Source organism: Squalius cephalus (assembly GCF_949319135.1).
Source record: "Squalius cephalus genome assembly, chromosome: 15".
Taxonomy (NCBI): Eukaryota; Metazoa; Chordata; class Actinopteri; order Cypriniformes; family Leuciscidae; genus Squalius; species Squalius cephalus.
The window spans coordinates 36,239,461-36,257,151 of NC_137136.1; the positions used below are offsets into that span (position 1 = coordinate 36,239,461).

Below are 17,691 nucleotides of genomic sequence, written 5' to 3' on the forward strand. Positions count from 1 at the left end.
CGCCTCAGGAGAGGGAAGCAGTGCCCTACCAACGCTGTCTACAGTAGAGGTGGGCAGCTGTTGACCTCAACTGGGGATGTCGTTGGACGGTGGATGGAATACTTCGAGGATCTCCTCAATCCCCCCGTCACGTCTTCCATTGAGGAAGCAGAGGCTGAGGGCTCAGAGGTGGACTCGTCCATCACCCAAGCTGAAGTCACCGAGGTAGTCAAGAAACTCCTCGGTGGCAAGGCACCGGGGGTGGATGAGATCCGCCCTGAGTACCTCAAGTCTCTGGATGTTGTGGGGCTGTCTTGGCTGACACGCCTCTGCAGCATCGCGTGGCGGTCGGGGACAGTGCCTCTGGGATGGCAGACCGGGGTGGTGGTCCCTCTTTTTAAGGTGTGTTTCAACTACAGGGGGATCACACTTCTCAGCCTCCATGGGAAAGTCTATGCCAGGGTACTGGAGAGGAGAATACGGCCGATAGTAGAACCTCGGATTCAGGAGGAACAGTGCAGTTTTCGTCCAGGCCGTGGAACACTGGACCAGCTCTATACCATCTCCAGGGTGTTGGAGGGTTCATGGGAGTTTGCCCAACCAGTCCACATGTGCTTTGTGGATTTGGAGAAGGCATTCGACTGTGTCCCTCGCGGCGGCCTGTGGAGGGTGCTTCGGGAGTATGGGGTCCGGGGTCCTTTGCTAAGGGCTGTCCGGTACCTGTACGACCAAAGCAGGAGCTTGGTTCGCATTGCCGGCAGTAAGTCAGATTTCTTCCCGGTGCATGTTGGACTCCGGCAGGGCTGCCCTTTGTCGCCGGTTCTGTTCATAATTTTTATGGACAGAATTTCAAGGCGCAGCCAGGGGCCGGAGGGTGTCAGGTTTGGGGACAACACGATTTCATCTCTGCTCTTTGTGGATGATGTTGTCGTGTTGGCCCCTTCAGACCAGGACCTTCAGCATACACTGGGACGGTTTACAGCCGAGTGTGAAGCGGCTGGGATGAGAATCAGCACCTCCAAATCCGAGGCCATGGTCCTCAGTCGGAAAAAGGTGGCTTGCCCACTCCAGGTTGGTGGAGAGTTCCTGCCTCAAGTGGAGGAGTTTAAGTATCTTTGGGTTTTGTTCACGAGTGAGGGAAGGATGGAACGAGAGATTGACAGACGGATCGGTGCAGCTTCTGCAGTAATGCGGTCGATGTACCGGTCTGTCGTGGTGAAGAAAAAGCCTCCTAGACGCCTTCCCGGGAAGGTGTTCCGGGCGCATCCCACTGGGAGGAGACCCCGGGGAAGACCTAGGACACTCTGGAGAGACCATGTCTCCCGGCTGGCCTGGGAACGCCTTGGTGCCCCCCCGGAAGAGCTAGAGGAAGTGTCTAGGGAGAGGTAAGTCTGGGCATCTCTGCTTAGACTGCTATCCCCGCGACCTGGCCCCAGATAAGCGGAATAAGATGGATGGATGGATGGACTTTTGCCAAGATATAAGATCTGAGTTTTCTTCTATAAAAACTGACGAGATCAGAGACCATTCCTCCATACAGAATCTCTCCAGATCCTTCAGATTCACAAGTTCATGTTGGTGCTTCTTCTGTTCAGTTCACCCCATTCATTTTCTATAGGGTTTAAAGCTATTGCACACTGAGTCCGAAATTCGCATCCGAAATTTTCGCACGTTAAAAAAAAAATTCGACCTCACGTTATGTCAATCACGCTTGCACACTGTCTACGAAACTTTCATCCGTAATAAAAAAATTCGGATCGGGTTCGATTTTCTGCGTTTTTCGCATCCACAGCCAGTATTTTGAGTTTTTTTGACAATTCAGAGCCACCTCCCCTTTCAATCAGATCGAAATTTCGGAAAATATAACCTGTACAGCTGTTCTGTCTGCCCAGCGCTTCTGCCGGCCGTGTGTGTGTGTGTGTTTGTCCATACCACAGACTGTAAAAAGGGTCCATACCTAGACATACTGCCAGTCTCTGTTCAGGATCGATTGGTTCACGGAAATTGGTGGTCTTCTTTTTAATATGTGGCTCCAGTATCGCTAGTAAAGCATCAAACTGTTCCACTGACATTCTGAGGTAAATTTTGAATTGCTCGGGATAATTTCGCAACTCCTTGATAAGGAGGAGAAACTCTCCTTCCTCTCGGCGCAATCTCAGGATTGAATGGACCCAATATTTCCTCTTTTTATTTTTCTCTTTTTAAGAAGAAAGAGGGCAACAAAATCATCCTCACTGCTTGACGAATCCATTTTGTATTTTTTGCGGTTTTTTCCGCAAAGGTTTAATAAATAGGCATCGGACTCAGTGTGCAAGGTTTCTGTGCGTGACGAATTTTAAGGCTGACGAACACGAAAAAACGCATACGAAAATTTCGGACTCAGTGTGCAATGGCCTTTAGTTTAGGGGACTGGGACGGTCATGGCAGAAGCTCCATTTTGTGCTCAGTTACCCATTTTTGTGTTGATTTTATTGTTTGTTTTGGACCATTGTCCTGATGGAAGATCCAACCACGGCCTATTATAAGATTTCTAGCAGAGGTAGTCAGGTTTTGATTTTTTTTTATCTGTTGGTATTTGCTAGAATCCATAATACCATGTATCTGAACAAGATGTCCAGGACCTCCAGCAAAAAAATAGGCCCACAACATATAAGATCCAGCGGTATATTTAACCGTAGGCATGGGGTACTTTTTATCCCTGTTTGCATCAAACACATCTGGTGGGTTTGCTGCCAAAAAGCCATTTTTTTGTTTCATCTGACCATAGAATCGAGTCCCTTTTGAAGTTCCAGTCGTGTCTGACAACTGAATATGCTGGAGTTTATTTTTGAAGGAGCGAGGAGGATTTTTCTTGAAACCCTCCCAAACAACATGTGGTTGTGTAAGGGTTGTTTGATCTTTTTTTTTTTTTTTAGCTTTCTGACCCCTAAGACTCAAGAAATCTCTGCAATTCTCCATCTGTGACCCTTGGAGAGTCTTTGACCACTCAAACTTTCCTCCTCACCGTGCATTAAGACAATATAGACACACGTCCTCTTCCTGGCAGATTCGTAACATCTTTAGTTGATTGGAACTTTAGTTGATTGGAATTATTGCCCTGATGGTCAAAATGGGGATTTTCAATTCTTTAGCTATTTTCTTACAGCCACTTTCTATTTTGCGATGCTCAACAATCTTTTGAAGCACATCAGAACTATATTCTTTGGTTTTACTCATTGTGATGGATGATTAACCCTCAGGGGTCTGAGGTGTTTTTGAGATGTTCTTACATGCCCTGACATTTGTGCTTTTTTCAGTTGCTTATAAACATATTAATGGCAAATGTATAATTACACTCTATTTAGCACAAACAGGGCTACCTGTTATAATATGTGAGCAACATGTATGTACATGTTTGTATTTTTGAGAGAATAATGTTTATGCATGGTTATTGAAAAAACTAAAAATGAAAGTTTCTGAAATAAGGCCACAAAACACATACTAAATATGTGTTCACAAGACTTCTGAATAATGCATTTTGTCGCCTAGAGTTTTTTCTTCAAAATTATCTGAAAATCATCCTGCCTAATCATTCACATAAAACAATATATTGATTTAAATTTTGTAAGACACGTTTTGTTTGGAAAGGCAATATGGGAGTGGGCGAGAATGATCCGATGACACCATCATGAATATAGAGTGGTTCACAACTGAGGAGACAATGGCTCGCATACATAATGAGCCATTCATTCAGGTTTGTGACTGAGCCACAGGAAAGAGTGCAATGACTATATATATATATATATATATATGTACAATATTGGTTCACAATTTGTTGTTGTTTTTTTTTCTCAAATTGTGCTTGCAAATTGTATAATATCCAAGGAAACATTTCTAGTAATAGTGCAGTTAATTGTTCCCATACTGTATTTTCAGAAAGTTTTTGAATATATTCTCTACCCAAATGTGTCACTAATAAAACACAATAAAAATTATTTAAAGACAAGGTTTATATTGACCTTTTAAGATTTTGTTTACATCTATCCTTGTGTATATATATATATAAATATATATATATATATATATATATATATATATATATATATATATTTGCTATTTCATTGAAAAGGTTATACAATTACAACAACAATAAAAAATTTAACAATATTTTCAGTGTAATCTTTCTTTGTAAAAACTAAAGTATACATTTTATTATACGTATTTCAAAGTTAAGGATTCATTAGTTTGAATATTGCCTACATTGGAACACTATAATAACATCTTATTTGATTATTTTTGACAAAACATAATATAGGCTATATATATATATATTTAACATGAGCAGAAATTGGCAACATTATAAGCTTATTTGATGTGTGGCAGTAGGCTATTTTACAGTAAAAACGTTATAATCTATCCGATTTTTGTAGTCGATTTTTACTCATCTCAGTATAGCAATAGTTTGGTAAAAGCTGTTCATTCATTCACACACAAAAACGCGATTCATTTTGAAACAGTATTTTTCCAGCTGTAGTAGCTACACAACAGCGCGCATATGTGCGTTCATTCATTCACACACACAGAAACGCGATTCATATTCAAACAGTATTTTTGTGTGTACAGACACTTGCGATTAGAACAAAGCAAATATGGAACTGACCTATTCCTGGATCCGTTGATCCTCGAAATGAAACTTTCAGCACTTCTGAGGTAAATTTTCCAGGATTAATATTAAGATAGTATTATTCCTCACAGCGTCGTAAAGTACATGACTGATTACTCGCGGTGTGTGTTATCCAGCTGATGGGGGCGTTTCACAGGTTTGCATGGATCGCCTCGGATTATTTGCGTTTGAATAGCGCACGCTCTCCATGGGCGGGGTCACATTAAAACATAATGAGCTGAGATGAGAACGACTGACATCTCTCTCTTTTCATACATATTACATAAACTGAGAATATTTGTTTTTTATAAAAATTTCTTCATTTAAAAGAAGAGAATTCAAGCTTCATGCCTGTGTGTCTGTATGCCTGTTTGACTGAGTATTCGCTGAGTTACAGTTCATTTTCAGAATTGACTTCACTGACAGAGAGAAAGCAGAACTCGCATCATGTTTATTTTTCTTTATTTGGCAAAAAGCACAACACTTTGTTTTTATTGTGAGTATACACAAAAAAAAAAACACACACTTAACCGATTGATGTATGAAACGTGTATGGAAGATCAAAGTCAACAGAGTATTTAGAGTCTCTTTTGCACTGATAAGGAAAAACGCGAGCTGGTATCGCCGGCGATACCGCCGACCCCAGGGGGTTAAAGAAATTGTTTTTGAAATCGATGTTGTTTACTACAGCTCGCAAAAAGACTGTTTAAATATGAATCACGTGCCTGTGTGTGAATGAATGAACGGTACAGATGTTTACTACAGCTGTAGTAGCCTAAACAACAGCGCACATCTGTGCCGTTCATTCACACTTGCACTTACATTAGTAAACATGTTATTTTTACATGAACACATCTACTAGTTTAGCTTTTACCAAATTATTGCTATACTGAGATGTGTAAAATAGACGAAATATGAATGTTTAGACAAGATTTCGTTGATTAGTTTTGTATAGATTATAAAGTTTTTACTGTAAATACGACTACTGTCACATCAAATAAGCTTTTGTTCGCCAATTTCTGCTCATATGTTAAATATATAGTGATGTTTTGTCAAAAATAAAGTAGGTATATTGAATTATCAACTAATATGTTATTATAGTGTTTGTTCCAATGTAGGCTATATTCAAACTAATGAATCCTTAACTTTAAAATACGTATGATAAAATGCATAATTTTAAAAAGAAAGATTACACTTGAAATATTGTTAAAATTGTAATTGTTGTTGATTTATATGTGAAAACTGTTTAATAATATAGCAAAACATATATATTACAAGGTAGATGTAAGCAACATCTTAATAGGTCAATATAAACCTTCTCAATAAATTATTTATTATTGTTTTTTATTATTGACACATATGGGGAGAGAATATATTCCAAAACATTCTGAAAATACAGTATGAGAATTAACTGCATATAATTAAATGTTTGCCTTGGATATTATACAATTTGCATGCATTCAAAATAAGTCCTCACATTCTTTACTTGTGGTACTCTCAGTGACACACCTGAATGAAAGGCTCATTATGCGGCTCATTGTCTTCTCAAGTGTGAATCTCGCCCACTTGCATATTTCCTTTCCAAACAAAATGTGTCTTACAAAGTTTAAATCAATGTATTACTGGATCGGATCGGCCCCATCCCTATTTAATGGGAATATACTTAAGAGATATTTTATTAGTAAAAACTTCTAGGGGTGCCAATAATTGTGGCCGACGTGTTTTGGAGAAAAACATTTATTTCATTATGTGATTTCCTCCCCACTTTAAATTCTTATGCTTCAATAAAAGGTTCGATTTTTGCGAATTTTTTAAATGAAAGATCAAAAGGATAAACAATGCAGATTAATTTTTTACAGCCATTTTTGATCATATTTACCAGGGGTGTCATTAATTCTAACCACAACTGTAGAGCTTTATGGAAGAGCACAATGATATTCATTAAAGGGATAGTTCACTTTGAAATTAAATTTTGGTATGTTTTAGCTTACCTCAAGGGCATCCAAGATGTAGGTGTCTTTTTGTCCGCAGTAGTTTCAATTTTGATATTTTTAGGTCAAACCGTTCTTGTCTGTCAGTCATATAATGCAGGTCTGTGGTCACTGTCTCAAAGAGCATGCACAGAGTCCAAATTAAAACAATTCCCCATCGTCCAAATTAAACAATTCCCCATCGTAAGTACACATTGATGGCCTAAGACACGAAACGAGCGGTTTGTGTGAGAAAACGAACAGTATTTATATCGTTTTTACCTCTTATACACAGCCACGTCCAAGTGATCTGAGGGCGCGCGCGCATCCTGGTGTGTGACGTGTGCGCAGACTGGTGCATAGATGTATACACTAGATGTCGCCTTGTCTACGGCAGTTCATTTGAACGAATGTCTTTAAGGCGACATCTATGCACCAGTCTGCGCACACGTCACACACCAGGATGCGCGCGCGCCCTCAGATCACTTGGACGTGGCAGTGTATAAGAGGTAAAAATGATATAAATACTGTTCGTTTTCTCACACAAACCGCTCGTTTCGTGTCTTAGGCCATCAATGTGTACTTACGATGGGGAATTGTTTAATTTGGACGATGGGGAATTGTTTAATTTGGACTCTGTGCATGCTCTTTGAGACAGTGACCACAGACCTGCATTATATGACTGACAGACAACAACGGTTTGACCTAAAAATATCAAAATTGAAACTACTGCGGAAAAAAAGACACCTACATCTATCCCTTTAATAGACTGAAACTAGTACACTAAGCACAAACAAATACAATAAGCACATCTTTTATAGAAATTATATACCTGAGATCAGACCGTTTGTCTCCACTCTTAAAGTTCACTGGGTGCTCTATAGAAAAGTTACTCTTCACAGACACACAGCTGGACTCTGGTTTTGAGCTCTTCTGCTGGACTGAACTGGTTTCAAAACTAAGTAAAATATAAAGAATACAGACTTATAAAAGACCACATAAATGTTGCGTACTTTTGCTTTAATGTCTGAAACGGTTTCAAACTTTGATTAAAATTATTTTGAGAAATTAACTCACTGGTTTGCAAATGTTAAGCATGATTCAACAATTGTACCAAAGCAACTGAGAAAACGGTAATATTAGGAATTAGGAATTCAAAACAAACAAATTAAAATCAACTACAGAATTATAGAATGATTCAACTCAGGTGAACATCAACCACGGTCACATGACTCTTCTCAAATGCACAATGGACGACGAAGGACTAAAGAGGACACAACCGACTAAAGAGACCAATGTTTAGCTGAGCTTTAAAGATAAACCACCTTACTGTACTCTAGTAATGGTACTCTTGCTGTGAAACATCACTGTTCTGACCAGACACCATGAAGCTTTCAACAAATCTGAAAGACCTCTCGAGCCGTTGTAACGCCACGCCAGCAGAGGGAGCCTTCTCCTGAGTATTGACTGTGTACCGCTCCCTCTGCTTCTTCTTTCATTTCGTGTTTGAACAGTATTTAAGAAGTGTTTGTGTGTTTGCTCTTTGCAAAGTATTGCCAGTTCATCTGCCTTACCGAGCGTTTCCATTGTTTTCTGCCTGCTTATCTCGTGTATGATTCTGCCTGATTTTCTGATTTACGCCTGTTGGATTACCCCTCTGTTCTGGTAGCCTGTTTTTGGACTGATGACTGTGTTTGGACCTTTTGCCTGTTTGCTCATCTCTGCCTTTTGGATTGCCCTTGTGTATGTCGCTAGATTGGACTGCTATTGTGATTTTGACCTATTGCCTGGCTTAACGTTTCTGTCTCTAAAACCTGCTGCTAATAAACACCCGCAAATGGATTCTAATGCTGCCTCAGCCTCGTCGTTACAGCCGTCTTAAAGAACTGGAAGAGTGAGAGTGATTCTTAGCTTGAAGAAATTTTATAACTTGCTTTTATTCTTAAAGGTGCATTGCACAAGTTTTTGCAGAACTATGCCCCCTCTGGCGACAAGCGAAACTGCAACACTGCAACTGAACGCGCATGACGTCACGCCCAGTCTCAAATTCCGCCCCGAATCCCTCTTATTTATTTTACTGTACAGGATTATAGAGGCAATCACAGTGATCAGAGAAGGGCTCATTCAGCCCATCAGGCAATTGTTTAAGCATGTATGGGTTAGAAAAACGGGTATTTTTAACATGAAATGTTGCTTAATGCACCTTTAAGATTGAAAGTAGGAGTACATTTCATGAATTCTCAGCACTTAAAGGGTTAGTTCACCCAAAAATGAAAATTCTGTCATTAATTACTCACCCTCATGTCGTTCCAAACCCGTAAGACTTTTGTTCATCTTCGGAACACAAATGAAGATATTTTTGATGAAACCTGAGAGCTTTCTGTCCCTCCACTGACTGCAACGTCATTGCAACTTTCAAGGCCCAGAAAGTTAGTAAAGATATAGTTAAAATAGTCCATGTAACTCCAGTAGTTCAACCTTAATACGTCAGAACGTAGGCTCACTATTGGCTGACGCTGGTCATGTGTGTGGACCTTGAAAGTTGCAATGACGTTGCAGTCAGTGGAGGGATAGAAAGCTCTCAGGTTTCATCAAAAATATCTTCATTTGTGTTTAGAAGATGAACAAAAGTCTTTCGGGTTTGGAACGACATGAAGGAGAGTAATTAATGACAGAATTTTCATTTTTGGGTGAACTAACCCTTTAAGACTAAAATTACACTATGAGAAGCTTGATAAATACGGGCCCTGAACCAGCAGTTAAAAAAATCCACTCAGTTTTACACCTACTCCATTATATAAAGGTGGAAAAAATCTCAGCTTACATTTACTTGATGTCATTGCTAGTATTAGACTGACTGAGAAAAATGATGATTCTAATTCAAAAGTGTCATACTATACAGTCCTTCCTGAAAATCGAGTTTTTTTGTGATTGTTGCGGGCAAAAATCCTTAATTATGCGGCATATTTTCTTAAAAAATGGAATATGCGGGATATTTATGCAATTTTATGCGATGAAATGCGATGTACCTGCAAGATGGAGAAAAATCTCCATCTCTGGATCCTTGTGAATCAGCCATGATGAAGCTGCAGGAGAATCTGATGAGTTTGATCTCCTCCACTGACTCTGAATGAAGAAACATCCAGACACTAAATTAAATGATTAAATTAAACAACCTTCATAATTTAGCTGAACATATCCTGTTTCAATAAGGAGGTTCAACCAACTCTGAGTGAAAACTTGAACTCTGAGTTGATTTATCCTGAGATGGGAAACTCTGAGTTTTCGGTTTCAGAACAGCTGAATAAGTTAGTTTAATCAACTCTGTGTAGGTTGACTCTGAGTTAAGCACGTGCACCATGACTGTGAAAAGCCATAATCAATGGAGCTCCGAAATTACGATTCACTGTGGCAACAGAACTCGACAAAAAGACGTCTGCATACTTACGTCGGCAAAAAAAAAAAAAAAAAGAATGTGGCAGCAACTAAAATTCAATCAGTTTTAAAGCATAAAAGGTTCATGGCTGTAGGCTACATGACTTTACAAACATTTGACATATTTAATAAATATAATTCAGTGTCTATTTCAATGTGCCGCAGCTGTTTCCATGTAGTATAATGCTCTTTTCACATAATTAAATGTTCTCTAATACAACTTGTTAAATTTCTTAATAAGGCTAATGAAATGAACATGTGAGTTCTCCTCCGCCAACAGCAAGAAGGCAGAGGACCTGCACCACCACTGACAGATGAAGCGGAGATACACAAAACTGGAAGAATGGTCAAATTCAACAGGAAAATATAATTACTGTTGCTTTTGTATTTGTATGTAGGGGTGTGCCGGTTTCAGAATTGGTGATGACTGTTATGACGTGAGTCAAATGTGACGGTTTGTAACATAACCGTCGGGGGGGGGGGGGGGTGTTGCGACGTTCGTCTGTATAGGACAACTTAGTTTGAATAAAGGAGCAGACACTTGATCGCCTAAATTAAAAAAAAATAATAATCAATGTTATGATAAAGATACGCGGATGGGGTTTTATTTCATCCGCAACCGCACTCATCATCCGCACCGTTTTTTTTTTTTTTACCAAATTTCAAAGCCGCACCCGCCCGTGTGATTGTTTTGCGGTCTATGGACGATGGAATGCTCTGCTGATGCGAGCCGCAAGAAAGCCCTTGTCTGTTCTAGAATGCATGCAGCAAAGATATTTAATGCTAATGTATGAGGCATAGGCCTACGCTGAGTTTCATTCATTTACGATGAGATGCGCTCTTCACAATGCAATGCAAGTGAACGCGGCGCACCAGCGCCGGTTATTATATTCTCTGCTATATCTGCTTTTTATTTATTAAATACATGCAATTGGTTAAATGAAACATTTATTAAAATTAAGATACAATTTGTACAAAACGAAATTCGTTTTAAAGAAAGGCTTTCTACAAAGAAAAACTTAATAAAGTGGTAAAAATCATGTCTGACGATTTACAAAACAAAACTTGCGTTGGTAGGCTACTTGGCAAAAAATCAAATACAGTTGGAAAGACCATTAATGACACAGACTGTTAACAATTGTTTTTAATTAGTATTTAAACATTCTCTATGATAAAATTTTTTGGTAAAAAATATTTGGTAACACTTTACGGTAAGGGTACATGAATTATCATGAATTCATGTATAAATTCATGCATTAATATCTCATGAATCATCAGGAACTAACACGAGTTCAACGTTTTTCATTCATGACTTCATGGATGAACAACACCTTAATTAAAACATTAACTAAGATGAGTACATCATCATGAATTATGATTTATTATGCATGATCATGATGTTTTTTTTTTTTGTTCACACAAAAAATTGGTCTTTACCACCCATTGTGGATAAAGCTATGGTTATGGTACATGAATCATCATGAATTCATGCATAAAAAAGTATTAATTCATGCATGCAAGACTACTCTTCGAATTATTAAAGGAATGTACAAAAATCCACATTATCTAATGCATGCATACAGGCTAGAACAGTTTATCAATTAATGTGAGAACTTTTTTTCTGAATTATGATCTGAGTTATCCAGCATGTTCATGTCTTCTTCATAGCCTGCAGGTAAATGGACAGACCCCAAAATTGGCCAATCACAGCACATAACATACGAATTCTGTTGGCGTTCAAATACTAGTCATCATTAACTAAGCATTATTTATCAATGACTTCATCATGTGTGTGGCCCCTCAACTAAAGTGGTGACTTGGTGCTTTGAAACACTGATGAACAATGTGGCATAACTGTGAAATGACATGAATATGAACATGAAAGTTCAAGCCTTTGCAAACAATGTAGCCTACTGTGGACACAAATGGACTTTGATCTTAACTTGCAACGTGATCTCATAAGAATAGTGTGTATTTTTACTTAAAGTGTAGTTCTACCATACATACACTTATTTACGTTTTATAGGCTACACACAGAAACGTATAATACTGACAGTGGACAGCACAAAAACGTAATTTATTTACTTATAAACAACGACGTACAAATTTGGGCGTATTCCTATTTAACTTGTGCATATTAAAATCGTGGCATTAATGTTTTGACTCATACACTAAAACACAACATTCACAAAAGAAATCAATTTTATTAGCTTAATGTGATCCAAATCTTTAGAATCCATACGTTGTTTGCAAGAAACAGATCCAAATGCAGCCCTTTATCCAGTGATCTTCGCCATTTCTCAGCAGAGACCGTCAACGTCGAATCCCGCGCTCGTGGTGAATTCAAATTCAAAAATTTCGCCCGAAGCGTTACGACATGTTTTACGGCAGTGATATCAAATGCTCATTGGCTCTCGCATGCTTCGTCACAGATTGCGATATGCCGTGTTTAAGTTGTGTACTACATTTGAAATGGAGAAGCGTGCGCGCCTTCACAGAGCGAACAGCGAACCGAAACCGAATCAACATTTTCATATATTAATAACTTAAATTCTGCTCTGTAACGTTACCTCATACAAAACTATTATACTGCCAGAGAGGACTGCGACACATCGTCATGTGAACGACTTTTGGTACCGGTTTTGACATTTTCTCAATAAATAAATGATTGTGATTGTCTGTCTGTTGTTTTAATTTATAATTGTAGTTACGTAGTTTTAAGAAATGGCTAGGTTTAGCGGTAGGGGTATGATTAGTGGCTCAAACTATCTTTTAATGCTACATTGTTAATAAAACTGCCATTTCCCTACACATATCTGTCCATTACGTTTTATCCTTGTAATATTATCTATAAAATGGGTATGTTTAGGTGTGGAGTTAGGGTTAAGGGATCTTACATTTATAATCTATTAAATGGTAAAAGGGAAATTATACAGATATCTTTATGATATGAAATATTCGTAAATAGTTTAACGTACGTTTTTTAGCTGTAAAATCGTAATAATGTTATGTAACTTTACTGCTTTATTCTGAAACCAAACGGTATAAACCAGTTAAATCAACAGCTGGAAAGAGCTGAGAAGGAATTCAGTACATACACCATGAACTTTATTTTAAGTGCCTGTATATCTGAAAACTCTTTACAAAACCATAAAGCTGTTTTACAATGTCATGATATGGAGGAGTCACACCAGTAGCTTTATACATTAAAAGGTGACTCTTTACCCCAAAAGAGATCAAGCTGTTTGTGAAACATTTTTTTTAAAAACAGCTTTATGGTTTTTAACTGGTTTATACCGTTTAAGAATAAAGCAGTACAGTTAAGATCAAAGTCCATTTGTGTCCACAGTACATTGTTTGCAAAGGCTTGAACTTTCATGTTCGTATTCATGTCATTTCACAATTATGCCACATTGTTCATCAGTGTTTCAAAGCACCAAGTCACCACTTTAGTTGAGGGGCCACACACATGATGAAGTCATTGATAAATAATGCTTAGTTAATGATGACTACTGTATTTGAACGCCAACAGAATTCGTATGTTATGTGCTGTGATTGGCCAATTTTGGGGTCTGTCCATTTACCTGCAGGCTATGAAGAAGACATGAACATGCTGGATAACTCAGATCATAATTCAGAAAAAAGTTCTCACATTAATTGATAAACTGTTTTAGCCTGTATGCATGCATTAGATAATGTGGATTTTTGTACATTCCTTTAATAATTCGAAGAGTAGTCTTGCATGCATAAATTAATGCTTTTTTATGCATGAATTCATGATGATTCATGTACCATAACCATAGCTTTATCCACAATGGGTGGTAAATACCAATTTTTTGTGTGAACAAAGAAAACATCATGATCATGCGTAATAAATCATAATTCATGATGATGTACTCATCTTAGTTAATGTTTTAATTAAGGTGTTGTTCATCCATGAAGTCATGAATGAAAAACGTTGAACTCGTGTTAGTTCCTGATGATTCATGAGATATTAATGCATGAATGAATGCATATTTCATGCATGAATTTATACATGAATTAATGATAATTCATGTACCCTTACCGTAAAGTGTTACCAAATATTTTAATAACACGGTTTTGGCGGTTATAGAGTTCTAATGACGGTGTTCAACTATAACCGTCGGTCTCACGGTTATACTAACCGTCACACCCCTATTTGTATGAAATAAAAATGACCAAAAAAATTGTGAATAATTAGTGTATTTAATAGCTGTGGTGGTTACGGCATATATCTCTACCCTTCCATCTGGCATCCTCCCATTCCATACAGTAATCTGCTTCATTTTCAGAAGGTGCAATGATGGGAATATGCGCGTCATCAATGCAAACAACCACACTGGAAATCCTAAAGGAAATTCTAATTATTCGGTTACTTTCAGAAGTCACAGCAAGATGTTTTCAAGTGAACGTCATTTATCAGATTATCCTCATTTAATCCCATTTCTCCACCACTGACCTGCAATCCTGTGAATCTCCTCTTTGATGACTCTCACGGGTTTGTGTCCGGGAAACAACACAAAAACTCTCAGAAAGAGCGTGAGAGCGAGGCACACTTTCCTTCCCGCTCTGATACAGTGCCTTACTCTGCATCTCCGATGTTATATAGAAATGTGCAATGAATGAATGAACTGCACTGCAAAAATGCTTTTCTTACTGAGCCTTTTTTTCTTGCTGTTTCCAGTCAAAATATCAAAAAATTCTTAAATCAAGATGCATTTACTACATAAGAAAAACTTATTTTTTTACCGAAGAAAACCTGCTCCCGACCAGGTTAAGTTCAGAGTAAGTCACCATGGTAATTGAGTATAGCCTAAGTTACCTCTCTTTCAGAAATGGGCTTGACTTACTCTGCTTTCTCGGGTTTGACATACCTCCCATTCTGAAACGGAAAACCCAGGGGCCGGTTTCACAAAGATAGACTTTGACTATGGCTTAGATATAGTAGATAGTCAGACTTCAGATAGACATCTAAATCAGACCGTTACACAAAGCACTTAAGACTCTGACTATCTTAAGTAGGACTACACTGCAATGCATTCTGGGTAAAATAAGACACTTTTCAAAACAAAAAACATGGCGGATCGAGTAAACGCATTCAACCGCTCAGTGCTGTTTACCCCAGCGGAAAATATGTGTTTGTTGGAGGAGTATAAATGACGGCGTATGTTTTTATGTTTCCATTGTTCTATCGCGCCCGTGCCTCTCTCTCTCTGACACACACACACACACACACTTCAGCATTGCAATCTTGACATCGCAGCCTGTTATTATGTAGCATTCACACCAAACGCGAATAGAGCATCAAATTCGCGTCTAGTTCGACGCTTGAACATTTTGAATCCATTCGCGCGTCCAAGGCGTATAGGACGCGCGTATAAAGCGAGCGTTTGAAGCGAAATAGACGGGTGTTCAGAGCTATGACTCCACTATGACTCTACTACCCCCTGTTGCGTGAGCGGTGTATTGCATTTCACGCATCGCCCGTGACGCTTGCGTCCACTGCTCAGACTATGAAAGGGAGCGCGTCGATCGTTGCTCGCGTTGACTATGTAACGGCCCTAACAGTTACAAGGACATTTTACTTGGGAATGTAATAACTGGAAGAAATGTTTAAATTATGAGCCATTTTCCCTTTTCTTTTGGCAGTTTGTAACTGATTGTTACTGCTGGTTGCCAAGGTAACAGAGTCTTATGCTGCGTTCACACCAAACGCGAATATGCGTCTAAATTCGTGCCTGCCGCGTCTAGTTATACGCGTGACCACTTTGTGTTCATTCCCGCGTCAAGAGCAAAATCGACGCGCGTAAATTTCGCTTCAAACCTTTGTTTTTACGCGAGTCGATTTCGCTCTTGAACACGCGTCAGAGGCGAAATCCAGAGGCGAAAGTTTCGAAACCCGTTGGCGGCCATCTTTTTTAGATGAGTGGTCGCTGCCTGACGAGCCCGCGCTGTACAGCCCGGCGTGAGGTTCACCCTCGCCCGCACCCACCTAATCTGTCATTTAGTTTTGTTTTGATAATAAATGGAGCCAGCCTCCAAAAGTGAAAGCTGTCCTGTGACTTTTTAGTTTTTATGTGTTTGTTGTCTTTACATTAGATTAATAATGTTTCATATAATCTAGAATAAATATGGAATAAATAGCATTCAAAACAAAATGAGTATCTCTCATATATTGAAATCGAGTTTTTATGTGAAAGATTTGCTTTGTTGTGCATTTTAGTCATATTACAAAATAATTTATTGAGGCCAAACATAAAATAACATTATAAACTGTCACTTCACCACGTGACAGCAGCAAGCCGGCTCCTGATTGGTTAACGCGGTTCAAATTTTTCAACTCAGGCGGCAGACGAGAATTCACGTCAAACGCGTGAATGCACAAAAAGCACAATTCGCGCTTAAAGGAGAAGTTCACTTTTAAAATGAAAATTATCAGTTTAGATTATCAGTAACCAGACAGTTTTTGGGTCCCATTGACTTCCATAGTATATTTTTTTCCTACTATGGAAGTCAATGGGACCCAAAAACTGTCTGGTTACTGATATTCTTCTAAATATCTTCTTTTCTGTTCAGCAGAAGAAAGAAATTCATACAGGTTTGAAACAACATGAGGGTGAGTATATGATGACAGAATTTTCATTTTAAAAGTGAACTTCTCCTTTAACGCGCGTAATGCACCAGACGCTCAATTCGCGTCTACCGCACCGCGCTAAACGCCTCATTCGCGCCGCAAGACCTCCAGACGCGCGTAAACGCATCTTACCATTGACTTAACATTGAAATCACTCGCGCCAGACGCATATTCGCATTTGGTGTGAACGCAGCATTAGACCTAAGTTAGCCTGGGGGTAAGGTGTCTAATTTTTTGGTCTAAATTAAGTCGGTCTTTATTTTTGTGAAACAGTCTAACTTGCATTAGACTAGTCTATGAGCAAATTTTAGACTTGTCTAACACTATAGACCGGTCTAAAATAGCTTTGTGAAACCGGCCCCAGAGTTTCCCTCATTTCAGGGTTAACATACTCAGAGTTTTCACTAAACCTGCTTTCTGAAACAGGTCCCTGGTGTATGGGAGAAAAGGATCATGTGACTGGGTTAACTCAAGCTCATTGGGCCTTTTCACACACAAACAAGTCGGCCGTTGGATTTAGACTTTTATGAAAAATAACTGACACCGAGAAACGCTGATTGAACATGTTCGGGTGAAAAAGAAAACAAACCCCGACCCACATCGACTCACACTGATCCGATAAATAAATAAAATACAACAAACGTGTTATACATGTTTAGTTTACACATAAAATGTTAAACTTCTGTTGAATCACAAACATCACCAAATGCAAAAGAAACATTGAAGTAAAAGAAACCCTTTATTAAAGATTTCATATCCAACAATCACGTAAGATGTCATCCAGAGATATGAGGAAGTCACCACACATGAACACTCACCTTGATCAAACTTTTACAAGATACAGATTCTCAAATCCTCCAGCTTTAACATCATAAAACTACACGTAAATTCCTTCTTAAACGTTGATAAACACCGTTGATGCTCTGTTTTTTCCGTATCGTATTTCGCATTTTTCCTGCTTACAATGGCGACAGGTGAACTTACTTTCACTTTCTATGTGTGACGAGAGA

The 17,691-nt window shown here is 38.7% G+C and overlaps 1 protein-coding gene across 1 annotated transcript in view; it reads right to left on the reverse strand.

Annotated features, from left to right (window-relative positions):
- Positions 1 to 17,691, reverse strand: part of LOC307172569 (NLR family CARD domain-containing protein 3-like) — a 108,189-nt gene extending 90,498 nt beyond the window's left edge. Inside the window, exons 1-3 of the mRNA XM_079895068.1 lie at positions 17,500 to 17,691; positions 9,621 to 9,717; positions 7,424 to 7,549 (exon numbers count right to left, since the gene is read on the reverse strand). Of these exons, the coding sequence (XP_079751194.1) occupies positions 7,424 to 7,549; positions 9,621 to 9,670 (176 nt within the window). The 5' untranslated portion in view covers positions 9,671 to 9,717; positions 17,500 to 17,691. The remainder of the gene's footprint in view (positions 1 to 7,423; positions 7,550 to 9,620; positions 9,718 to 17,499) is intronic.